The sequence below is a fragment of the Takifugu rubripes genome, chromosome 17 (genome assembly GCF_901000725.2).
Source record: "Takifugu rubripes chromosome 17, fTakRub1.2, whole genome shotgun sequence".
In the NCBI taxonomy this organism is placed as follows: Eukaryota; Metazoa; Chordata; class Actinopteri; order Tetraodontiformes; family Tetraodontidae; genus Takifugu; species Takifugu rubripes.
Window position 1 is genome coordinate 170,108 of NC_042301.1, and position 12,167 is coordinate 182,274.

General features: G+C 47.5%; 3 protein-coding genes across 3 annotated transcripts; 1 reads left to right on the plus strand and 2 right to left on the minus strand.

Moving 5' to 3' along the window:
* The first annotated feature begins 222 nt into the window (after positions 1-222).
* chic2 (cysteine-rich hydrophobic domain 2) lies at positions 223-4,269 on the plus strand. The gene is made up of 6 exons (XM_003979150.3): positions 223-540; positions 1,105-1,159; positions 1,345-1,500; positions 1,589-1,645; positions 1,718-1,777; positions 2,069-4,269. Exons 1-6 carry the CDS (start codon positions 404-406, stop codon positions 2,117-2,119), a joined length of 516 nt encoding a protein of 171 aa, XP_003979199.2. The 5' UTR covers positions 223-403; the 3' UTR covers positions 2,120-4,269.
* Positions 4,270-6,192: 1,923 nt separating this feature from the next.
* LOC101070404 (OCIA domain-containing protein 1) lies at positions 6,193-7,890 on the minus strand. Its single transcript, XM_011620624.2, has 8 exons — positions 7,721-7,890; positions 7,458-7,542; positions 7,331-7,384; positions 7,194-7,241; positions 6,858-6,987; positions 6,629-6,783; positions 6,391-6,552; positions 6,193-6,328 (listed from the first exon to the last, which is right to left on the minus strand). Exons 1-8 carry the CDS (start codon positions 7,772-7,774, stop codon positions 6,294-6,296), a joined length of 723 nt encoding a protein of 240 aa, XP_011618926.1. The 5' UTR covers positions 7,775-7,890; the 3' UTR covers positions 6,193-6,293.
* Positions 7,891-10,083: 2,193 nt separating this feature from the next.
* LOC101070637 (claudin-9-like) lies at positions 10,084-11,905 on the minus strand. Its single transcript, XM_003979152.3, has 2 exons — positions 11,144-11,905; positions 10,084-10,911 (listed from the first exon to the last, which is right to left on the minus strand). The coding sequence occupies exon 2, from the start codon at positions 10,880-10,882 to the stop codon at positions 10,217-10,219; it is 666 nt and encodes a 221-aa protein (XP_003979201.1). The 5' UTR covers positions 10,883-10,911; positions 11,144-11,905; the 3' UTR covers positions 10,084-10,216.
* Positions 11,906-12,167: the final 262 nt, after the last annotated feature.

The following is a 12,167-nucleotide window of genomic DNA, read 5'->3' on the forward strand; positions in this document are numbered from 1 at the left end:
CTCCTATGTTGCTCTATTTAAATTATAGCTACATTATTAATTCTAATACACAATACTACCTTATTTGACTTTCATTCTTTGAGTCAACTTTTCTGTAATATTTTATCAAGAGCCTGTACAACACTTGTGATTTTCGTACATTTGTCAATAAAACAACACAAAACAATAAAACTATGAGAAAATCCAAAGTATTCCAGGCTCTTCCGGTGACGTCATGTGACGTCGGCGGATGTTGACGTTTTGTTTCGGAGCTCGAGCCGCAGAGCGATGTGAACCGTCCCGAATCCGGGACGAGCTGAGTTCCCTCCGGCCGTCTGCTCGCTGCTTTGTCGGGTTTTGTTCGTAGGCATCGCGTCTCTCCCGGTGTTTATTCCCGGGAAGCGCGGGGAGGCCGTGACGTGCCATGATGGAGGACTTTGATGAGATCTATGAAGAAGAGGAGGAGGAGGAAGAGGAGGACGAGGACCGGGCCGCGGAGGAGCAGCTCCTGAAATACGCTCCAGACCCAGTGGTGGTGCGAGGGTCTGGCCACGTCACTGTGTGAGTTTCTGGGGACGTTTGAGCCATCTTGAGGGTAATTTACGTACCGTGGAATACAGCCGACATGGGTAACTGGCTGCTAGCTGAGCTAGCCACCACTGGTGACCTAGTGCAGCCAGCTGGCTAACTAACTAGCATCGTGCTAACCCTCACGACGACAGTCATTTACGTTCTTAGAAAATACCTCACGGTTTTACACGGAGCGCTGTTGTTGTGAATCTGTTCGCTGACGTTGTCCCTATTATGGATATGACACTATTGTGACACACGATGAAATGGGAAACGGAGTTACCTCGTGTGTGTCGTTGGTGGTGAGCCCGTTTCCGTTCCATTATTGTCACAACCTAAAGGGACATCGCTGTAAGAACGTGTGTGTAGACTGGTGAAAAGCCTGGCAGCAGGCTCCTCCAACCAGGCTCGGAGTGTGGATGGAGCTCGGTGTGTCCAGAAGAACGCTGCAGGCCCGATGACTGGAGAATAGGACCGCTCATGTTCTGATTGCTTTCTTTTGTCGTTGCCATCAGATGTTGGGAACTGGTGACATTCTTTTCTGCTCGCTTGCAGGTTTGGTCTCAGCAACAAATTTGAGCCAGAATTTCCTTCAGCACTTACAGGAAAGGTGAGTGTTGCATGTTGAAAAACCAGCCAGGACATAGTGGGGTTTTTTGCAAGTATTTACATATTTATGTTATATTTTAAATGACATTTGTAGTACACTACTAAATCATATTTCAGTACATATTAGATTGACGTGCAGCCTGTATAAGACATTCAGTCAGTTCACCTTTCTGTGCACATCCTCAGGTGGCGCCAGAAGAATTTAAGGCCAGTATCAACCGTGTCAACAGCTGTCTGAGGAAGACGTTGCCAGTGAATGTGAGGTGGCTCCTGTGTGGCTGCCTCTGCTGCTGCTGCACCTTAGGCTTCAGCTTGTGGCCCGTCATCTGCCTCAGCAAGAGGGTGAGGTGGATCCACACGGTCACAGAACTGAATCTGTCGGTGCCAGAACAGGAAGAGAAGATAGGCTAATGCTGTTGTTGCCCCACAGACCAGAAGATCTATCGAGAAGGTCCTGGAGTGGGAAAACAGCAGACTTTACCACAAGGTGAGAAGCGAAGTTTCAAAGGGAGGTTCGTGTGTTTGGCTGCAGCAACGTTGCGCTCTCTGATGTTTGCAGTTGTGTTTGCACTGGAGGCTGAGCAAGAGGAAGTGTGAGACCAACAACATGATGGAGTATGTGAGTATCTGAGGAGCTGCTGGGCTGGACACATCTGTAAAATCTACTTTGCATTATTGCTTTCTTAAACACGAGAGCGAAACCCCCAAAAGTCCGATGTCTGTTGTCATGTTCCAGTTGGATGCAAACGATGTGGCGTCTCACATCTAAGCAAAACCTTCTGATTTACTTGACAAACAAGAACCACATTGGCTCTCGTCCGTCCGTCTGTCTGACATGCTGTTGCTTGATTTAGCCACTCCTTCCCTGATTTTGGGATGTGCTTGTTTTCACGGCGTTCTCCCCCCACAGGTTATCCTAATAGAGTTCTTGCCTAAGATCCCCATCTTCAGACCGGACTAGCAGGACCGAGGCTGATTTTAAACGGCCATTACTGCGTCCCGGTGGCTGTCAACCTCCCAAGGTCATTGTCCTGCCCAAGATTCTTCTCATATCTTGGTAGCATTGATTTTGCTCCTCCCTCCTCCTCATTTTTTAGCACCCTTGTTTACAAATCCAAACACCTGCAACTCTTGGAGGGAACTAACTATTGAACTCAGGCCAGCTGGCATATTGCTAAGCCATGCTCACTAGCACCAGCCTGCAGGATGTCAGAGGAGAACCAGCCATGGGTAGCGTACTGGATTTTGGACCTATACCTGAAGACTGGCCTCCCAGGGGGCTTCAGCTGGAATTTAATACCTTGGTTGTTCCCTAACATAAGCACAGATACAGTGATAAAATTAAGATGTTCACATGAAGTCTCACATCACAATTCACCTTCAAAACACCCCAGTGCTTTTGGTTTGGTGCTTTAGGTTAAGACGAGAGGCTGTGGAGTTAGCAGAACCCACAACTGCATGACAAACGTCACCCAGATAACAGCTGGAAGCGTTCCAACTGGCCCTGCTGGATCACGCAGAAGCTGGGGCTCGCTATCCTCAAACGCTACCAAACATCTTCACACCCGCACACGTGACTGCAGCACACTCGTGGCAGCGACAATCACAACCAGCTCACCTGGGAGGACCTCCTCCTCAAACATATCCAAGTGGCGGGTTGCCTGACAGCTGCTGCAGAGGTGCAGCCCAGTGGGTCGCCTGGGAAAAGGCCGCGCTGCTCGGAACATTCGCTATGTGGGAAAGGAGGCCGCACTTGCAAAAATCAAACTGCTCACTGTGGTTGTGTGGATCTGGGAGAGACACAAGCGAAATGAGACAAATCAGACATGAAGAGACCTCTCTTTGCTCTGTAAGCGGGGTTCTTTCTTTTGGAGTCACTTTTTTGCCATAAAAGGTGTTATTTTTGTTGAGGATATTTATAAATGGGAGTGTGCATATATGAATATGTACATTCCAGAAATAGACCTTTATTTCTTTTCATTTTTACGGTATCCAGTAGTTGTTTACTCTTGGTCTTGGTGGTCTCGTGTCAACACTAAGCACAGTCGGCTTCTCTTAACACCTTCAAATGGCCTCTTTCTTATCTGTTGTAACTGGCTCATATGAATGTTTCACATAAACTTTTAAGAATGACGGTATTCAGTAATATCTGTTTGACTGGGCTGAGATGTTCGTGGTGAGCGATATTAAAGCAATGCCCGGGATTAACGAACAGCATAACTTGATTACTGCGATAGCTGAGATTAAACCAAGTCCGTCCTTCTTTAAGGATGGTGACTAACAGCTGCAGTAATGTGTCTTCAACACTATATTTACAGTTTAAAATGATAACGCACCTCAGAATTATTACCCAGTAGTGCAGATCTCAAACGTATAACATCTCATTGACCCAACGGCCGCATGGATCCACATGTTATTTAAGCACATTTGGGCCAGGGTGAGTTCCAGTACTATTTTCAGTCAGTTTTAAGTAAAAAAATATCCCGTTTCATGTTAGTTTTCCAAAGTTATGCTATAAATTACATGAGAACCATGAATAGATGATCAGAAACACACAAACCTCGTGAGTAATTCTACCAACAAAATGGGGCTGAACAGATCAGATTAATATGAAGCCGCTCAGCTCTGGTGAGGCTGTGGGTCACGCTCAGGGGATTAGACTGAAGCATGGAGTGCTGAATCATAATGTCCAAACCACATATTATTTCACTCATGTAATAAGGTGGTCAAGAAAGGTTTCTGTGGTCTTCCTGTTTAATCTTTCAGGATTCCACAGAGCTGCGAATGTTCAAAGAACCAAAATCCCCACTGGGTTGCTTAGTTATTCTTCAGTCACTTTGGGTTGTGGTCTGTTATGTGTTCATTCAGGCACAAGACCATATGCAGATATGTGGTGTGTGTTTGTGTGTGTAGATGCAAATGTTCTTCATAGGTCTCAGACTGTGATTGAACCCTTCACAGTAAGTGAGTCTTTTTTATATATTATCTGGGGTGAGTGTGTGAGTGTGTACGTATGTGCACGTGTGTCAGAGAGAGATGATGTATATATGATTCACAAGCAGGTGTATGTACAGTAATAACAATAAACAGAGCTATGGCATTCTCCCCTTATGATTTTTGGTGTATTTTGAGGTTTTACGTGAATCCCAGTCTTTTGAAATGGGATCCAGCAACACACTGAGGATTTCTTTCAAGGTGTTTACTAACCACCTTGGTGTTACCATCACTTTTATGCATAGTTGCTTATTTTGGCATCTTTTTAACACTTTAAAGTGGAGCAAGCTGAAAAATGGGTTTAAATAAAATGGGTTTATTGGCTGTGGAGGGTGAAGGACAAGAAGGATGCTGTTAGGGAATAATAGGATGAAATTAGATTTTTTTCTATTTTTAATGCACGGTCCTCTTTTCTGTCACTAAATGTATTTCTGCCTTTGATTTAGATATTTGTATTTTCCAAACCATGATAATACACGAGCGGCCGCCCGGGGGCGCCATTTACATTATCAGCCAAAGTCGCAACTGGGCGAAGAAGAAAAGGCGGAAGTGATCCCGGAAGGAAAACGCTGGTTGGAATGGAATCAATATTCATTCATGTTGATGGCCACATTGAAGGCTTAAAATGATTTTTCAACTTTTGAAAGAACTGGCTCCTTTCCCTTCGTGTGGGATTGTAACGGTGATTATATTGTCGTGTGTTTTATTCGGTATCCACACATTTTTTAACTTGACTCAGGCTGGCCTAAGCGTTGGCGCCTCTGTGTTTTTAAACGGACACATCTACAGGCTCCTTACATACTCCTTTTACCACCAAACCTCTGCCCAGCTTCTTGTCAACATTGCTGCTCTGCTGTTCCTGTGTTCCAGTTTGGAGAAAGGCTTCGGCACTGTCCGCTTCCTGCTCGTATTCCCGGTATTATCGACCACTACAGGCCTGTTTTACGGCTTGGAGGACCTCTTAAACGGCGGTGATGAACAGGAGGCGGACGGGTTGCTTCCTGCGGTTCTGGCATGCGTGACTCTAACGACCACGCGCACAAAAGTCAGTAAAGGCTTCCTGTGTGGGATTAGTTTCCCGTCCATGGCTCTTCCCTGGATACTGCTGATCCTCGCCTGGTTTGCTCCACGCAGTAGAATGCCCTGTAACATCATGGCCATTCTGGTTGGATGGATGCACGGGAAAGGCTGGTTCTCTCTTCTGGAAGTGTCAGAGGCCAAAGCCGGCGCCCTGGAAAAGACGCTGCCTTTCAGGTTACTGAGGAGGATGAGTGGTGTCATGTTTGTCCCTGCTTCCTTAAAGGAGCGCAGGAAAACCATCCTTCCACAGATCAACCCAACACCTGGGTCCTACCCAGTCCAAGCCTACGCCCCTTTGTCCAGTTTAAATGCTGCCGATTCAACAGCCAGGTTCCACGAAGGCTGGCCAAGTGTGCCCAGTTTGTCTGCCGCTCCAGAACCAGCACCAGAGCTTCACAGACAGACCTCTTGAATGGACTCGATTGCACAGAGTCGCACTTTGGCCACAGCAGCAAAGAACTTCAGCTTTACCGCTCGTGATGGTTGTTTCTGTACTCCAGTACTGTCGAATGTTGCAGGTTCTGTGGCTTTAGGACATCATTTACAGTGTAACATGTTTTAACCAATCCCACATCTGCTAGCCTGTATTATCTCCTCGTCCAATTTTTTATATCTGATTTAAAAATAAATGTTCAAAACTGACTAAGAAATTCAGGAAGAGAGTGGTTTTGAAGTCGTAATCGTCCTTACATGCGATACAACAACACCTGAAATGCTTTTGAAAACCCAAACAGAATATTTTAAATTGACCTCTGGATTTGTTGCATGTTTTAACTTTTCAAGACTGAAACATTTCACCAGGAATGAAAACTGGAAATGAAGTGTCGCTTTCTTTTCTCTCACTATTGACCGATGATCTTACAGGCACTGAAGCGGCGCCCCAGTTATTTCAGCTCTGGCATTTCCACGTGTTGGAGTCGCTTCAGGTAAATGGAATTCAATATTAATAGAGACGTTAAGTCGTGGTGAGAGTTTATTTGACATTTTTGGTGAAACTTGTACAATGACACAGTCGTACTAACGTAGAATCCTCTGCTTTTTCCGTGGCATAAATTCCAAGTTCATTCTTCCCAGGTGTCTCCATAGATGTTCTTCACTGTAACATAAGAGAAGCCCAGCAGTTAATCAGCACATTCCAGATGTGCTTCCTTTGCTCACCTTCTTTATTGGGCCTTCTGGTCTCCTTCTCAGGGGGTGTTTTATGCAGCGTCTCAGCCTTCTGGGACAGCATGACCTCATAGTTCTCCCTGTTCTTCAGCCGTAGATCCTCATAGAGGATGCCTTTCCTTCTGGGCTCCTCCTCTTCAGCGTATGGCTCAGCTGACGAAAACACACAAATTTAACTGTCACATTTAATAATTGAAATAATTGGGAAAAAACAAAGAATCACTAAAACCTTGATAGTTGCCTGGAGCACCAAAGTCCTCTGACCTCCCCATTTGGACTGGTGCGTCTGTAAAGTAGCTCTTCTGACCAGCTTCTGCTGGCTGGAACATGGGCCCGAACGACTGAGGGTCGGGGTCGCTCAGGTCCGACTGAGCACCTGAAGTGCTGATGGGGAGCGAAGAGAATCAGCAGCAGCTGGTGGGGGGCAGCACGCTAGAGCGCGAGCGTGTTCGACTCACCGCTGAGAAGGAAGCCCGGTTCTCTGCCTGAGCGCCTCGCCCAGAGGGGAGTTTTCTAAACGCTTGAATTTCTCCTGGCACGTCTTCATGTAGGACAGTTTACCTGCCATGTAGCCAAAGAAGCCCGCAACTGAAACGGAGTCATTCCCACATGAACATCGATCCTCTAACATGCTCTTTTCCATCCATGTGGAGCCAAACACAAACCAGTCTCTGTCCACTCATTAGCAACTTCACGACAATCTTTGAAAGTAATGCAACAAATACTGACACGACCTTTAAAGTGTCTCAGTAACAACGTGTTTTCATTTTTGCTATGAACATTCATGGACTTACAGACCACCTTAGGGAGCGAGCCAAACCTTGGAGATGCAGAAAGAGTCCCTGTAAATGCAATCAGAACATTACAAAGATAGTATAGAAATCTGACCTGCTCTACTTGCATCATATACATCATATTTGTGTAGCTTCACCTCTAGCAACGAGGGCCTGGGTGACGGCCATGCTGACCACAGAGTAGGGCACCGCTGTGGACAAACGCACCCTTTATTTGACCCAGTGTGTCATTCATTTGAGCACATCTAGAAGACCGAGACTTACACCTGTACCAGAAGCTCTCCTGGTTGCATTCTCTGAACACTCGCCTCTCTTCCTCGGTAGGAATGTACTCGATGCCCACCTGTGCCTGCACAACAGTTGACCACCAACTTACTATCTCATACCTATACGCAAGCTAATGACATTTGGACAGCACTGGGCGTCATTTCTTAAGGACAAATAAACGCGCAAGCTGCAAAAACGCCAAACGGGCAGTTAGCATATTAGCAGCTCAGCTGGTAATGCAACGGTATCGGCGTGCTTACCTGCCCCCCCGGAGGCTGCCGACCTCCGATACCACCTGTAGTGGTGGAAGACATGCTGGTGGTAATTAGGATAGTATATCAGACTATACAAAGCAGCACATATTACGCCACTCGACCATCTAACCTACTCTGCGTTTGATACAATGTCATTTCCTTACGTCACATCACTCTGACCCGGAAGTACTTAGATCCGTAACTACATGTTGGCCACAATATTTTTTGGATTTAATATTAACGTAGTGATATTAAATTGTAAGAATATTTGGGCCAACATGTAGATGCAAATCAACGATTTTAAGCGCTAAATGTAGAAACCACGAGTAAAACGGTACGAAAGTACGCCCCCTAGAGGCTAAACACACGAAGCCGGTGGTTCGCTTTAACCGGTAAACAATTAGAGACACATTTCATGCATTATTAGCACGTTAGGAGCTAACAGCTCATTTAGCATTGAAAGTCCATTTTCAGACCTGTTGTCTTCTGCCTGAAGGGCCCCAAAACTGGACCATTTAGTTGTTTGAACAATGTCTTCCTTCAGTAGGTTTCGCAGTACAGTACTAACAACACAGTCGACACACCGAGATCTTCTTCCACAACCCTGTGGTGCATTGTTAAGAATCTGTCTTCTGTTTGTGAAGTCCATCATAAAGTGACAGAACTGTAAATGTATTCCCTGCCCAGTCAGTTTCACAGTCTGGACCAAAGCAGATAAGTAAATCTACCTCAGCTTTGCATTAATAACGAAGGTTTTCCATCACCCTCGATCCCCTGTAAGCAGTGGACCCCCCCCCCCCCCCCCCCCCCGCCTCCCCCCCGATAGCTGAGAGAGAGAAGGATAGTGAAAGGGAGGAAACGGAGGAAAGGCCGACCCTGTCAGTGAGGACCGGCCCTTGAGCTCACCGGCCTGGTTTTAGCAGGTTTATCTAAGGTTGAACGAGGTGCAGCCCCCCTGCAGGGAAAAATAGGGCGATGGAAACTTTACAGCCCTGCTGGAAAACAGCAGCAAAAGTGAGAAGAAGTGTGTGAGAACGTCGTCTCCCATCAAGCCTGTTCCCAACGGCTCGGCTCGCTCGGAAGACGCCAACTGAAACATGGAATCTTCATACCTTAATGACCTCCAGTGTATACAGTATATATTAGATTTACTCTACGTTTATTCCTACGTTGTTTCTCCTACGTTGACCAATACAGGATTTGATTGGTAGTATTGGGCTCTTTCTAGCGGTATTACGCAACAATGGCAGACAACAGAGATGAGAACATTAGTAAAGTAATGTTGCTGGTCTATATGTTATAGATATATTATAATATTCTGCTGCAAAGTCTCAAATCTCCGCTGCACTGATGTGAGCCTGCAGCCCAGCGTGCACGTGGTGGCCGATCTACACCCAGGCTCTTCATGGCAGCCGCTGACCACGTCTCCACGCTGCACAGGTGCTCACGCGCTCTTCACGGGGTTCAAACGGGCCACGATGCGTCAAACAGCTCAATTTATTAACGAGACAAACTGGTTTTCTGGCTGTAATGAGATGAAATGACGTCATTCTTGATCAGGTGCTGCTCTCATTAGGAGCAGAAACAGCTCCAACCTTGACGAGGATGCGTGTAACAGGCGGCGCCGCAGGACGCCAGCCCACCGCGGTCCCACCGGGATGGACCCGGCTGCTCCTTGACCCCACACCTTCACTTCCCCTTCCGGCCTGCAGGGTGCAGGTGAGCAGTCATCAGGTCCTTCCTTCCTTCCTTCCTTCCTTCCTTCCTTCCTTCCTTCCTTCCTTCCTTCCTTCCTTCCTTCCTTCCTTCCTTCCTTCCTTCTCCAGTAAAGCTCTCAGAAAGTTGTTTTCAAATGTATTTATGGTTGAAGGGATTTGAAATTCCATGAAATTCAGTAACGATTTGAAATTCACGGGTTTATTATATGTAATATGTTTCAGTGATTATGCAGACAACAAAGTCAAACTTTAAAAAATGTTAAAAAGAGCAGATTGCACAAGTAAATTATCTTTCTGTGAAAACCAAACTCTAATAAAAAAATGTAGGGAGTTAAAACTACTTTCAATATTCAAATAATTATGTATAACTGCGTAAATAATTAAATATGTAACACACACACACACACAGACACACATATATATATAAACACAGAAAATAGATTAGGCAGACAGGCAGGCAGACAGACAGGCAGACAGACAGGCAGGCAGGCAGACAGGCAGGCAGACAGACAGGCAGGCAGACAGGCAGGCAGGCAGGCAGGCAGGCAGACAGACAGACAGACAGACAGACAGACAGGCAGGCAGGCAGGCAGGCAGGCAGACAGGCAGGCAGACAGACAGGCAGACAGACAGGCAGGCAGGCAGACAGGCAGGCAGACAGACAGGCAGGCAGACAGGCAGGCAGGCAGGCAGGCAGGCAGACAGACAGACAGACAGACAGACAGGCAGACAGACAGGCAGGCAGGCAGGCAGGCAGACAGGCAGGCAGGAGGTTGTTTCGACATCACACAAAAGACTTGTCCTGCTGCTTGCCCTCTCCTGCCGCTGCTGCGTGTGGGTTGTCCTTTGTCCCTTTGAGGAGCGGCAGCTTTCGTCCTCCTGGGGGAGACGAGCCCACGTGCAACAAAGCGCCCCCCAGCAGGAGCAACACGCAGGCTGCAAATCCAAGATACAGAGCCGGCCCTAGTTCCCGCTTTAGAGGCGCAGCAACATCGGCATCGTAGAAATCTCGAATAACGCCGTAGGCCGTCCAGCAGATGGGCATCAGGTAGACCAGGCCAGCCACCACGTAAAGCACCCCAGCGGACCGAGCCAGCCGAGCCTTGGCTGCCGGGCTGCTGCCGTCCATGCAGCGAGTGCACTTGGCTCCTGCCACAGCAAGAATAAGGGCCAGAAGGCAGAGGAAGAGCGAGAGAATGGTGAAGAGCCGTGCAGCTTGGGCAGATTTAGGCAAGGCCAGACTGGAGTCGTAGGTCTTGCACTGTATCTGGCCAGTGGTCTGGGAAAGACAGTTCATCCACAGTCCCTCCCACAACACCTGAGCGATCACCAGCTCTCCGCCCACAAATGCAGACACTCGCCACAGTGGCGCAGCGCACACCAATGCTCCGCTCAGCCAGCCCAGCACAGCGAGCAGCAGACCCAGCAGCTGAAGGCCTGTCGATGCCATCTTCTCTGGAGAATCGGTTCCCTGGACGCCTGGAACATCAAACAGAGGTGTGCCTGGTGAACCTGGTGAACCTGGGGAACCTGCGGCTGAACGTTGACCACACCTACCGCCACTTACTGTCATTCACAGGACTGATCTTGTTGAAATGAAACACATTTACAGAAAATCACACTTTCAAAAAAATGTCCAACCTGTCGATCGAGTTCAAAGGATCAACGAATGCAACAAATGAACGAAAGAAAACGAGAATTTTCAACCAACCCAAAGTCCAGACTGACGATCCGTTGCTTGTTGTCTGCGTTGTGTGAGGAGTCGAGTCCTTCTGTTGTGACCGACCAGCTTGTCTCACCAGATCTCATATGCAGGACTGTAGGAGGAAAACTGCATACGATACACACGTGTAGCACAAGAACTACTGTCCATGACAACACAAGGCTGCTTTGTTGCAGACGGATGGTTGTTGCTGGTTGTCATTCCTTGGAGAACGGCCACATCTGGGCCGTGTGGCGTAAGAGTGATCTGGCTGGTTTGTCATCAAACGTGGCAACAATGCCGCCTTGTCTCCAGATTCCTCAGAACTACTTGAGTCGCCCTGATCACAACTGTTTCATGCAGCTTTGTTCTTTTCTTTGATTCTAGACAACGTGCTCGTGTTCTTTGATGATCTGTGCTACTGTATCAGAACCTGCTACTAATCACGACCCTGGAAAGATGCAGCTCGATGGCACATGCGCTGCCTTTGTTCCTAAAGTCTTTGATGTCTTCTGTCATATGTTTCTTTAGGCTGATTCTGAAACTTTGGCTTTTGTCCCCTTTCGTTGGTCCACGTTACTAATATGGGTATTATGGGCTGTCCCAGTCCCGGTCGTTGGCCTGTCAAATGTCACTTTGGAGCAGTTCCATCAGCCAACTAAACCAATTCAAGTTAGTTGCCATTTCAAAATAAAGAGTTCAGAGTTAAGGGGTCTCACATTTGGGAGGTGCGTTTGGGCCCCATGTGACTAAAGCAGCTTTGAGAGAGAAGCTCTCCCTCTCCCTCCGTCCTTCCTCCCTCCCTCTCCTCTCTCCCTCCCTCCCTCCCTTCCTCTCCTTTCCTTCCTTCCTCCCTTCGTCCCTCCCTCCCTCCCTCTCCCTCCCTCCCTCCTTTCCTGTCCCGTTACTGACAACCAACTTTGGACCATCGTTAATGACTCATTCAACCTTTAAACCATCTCCTGAATGATGGTGTTTGGGGACGGAGGCTCTAAATCAGGGTGCTCACACTTTTTCAGCATGCGAGCTACTT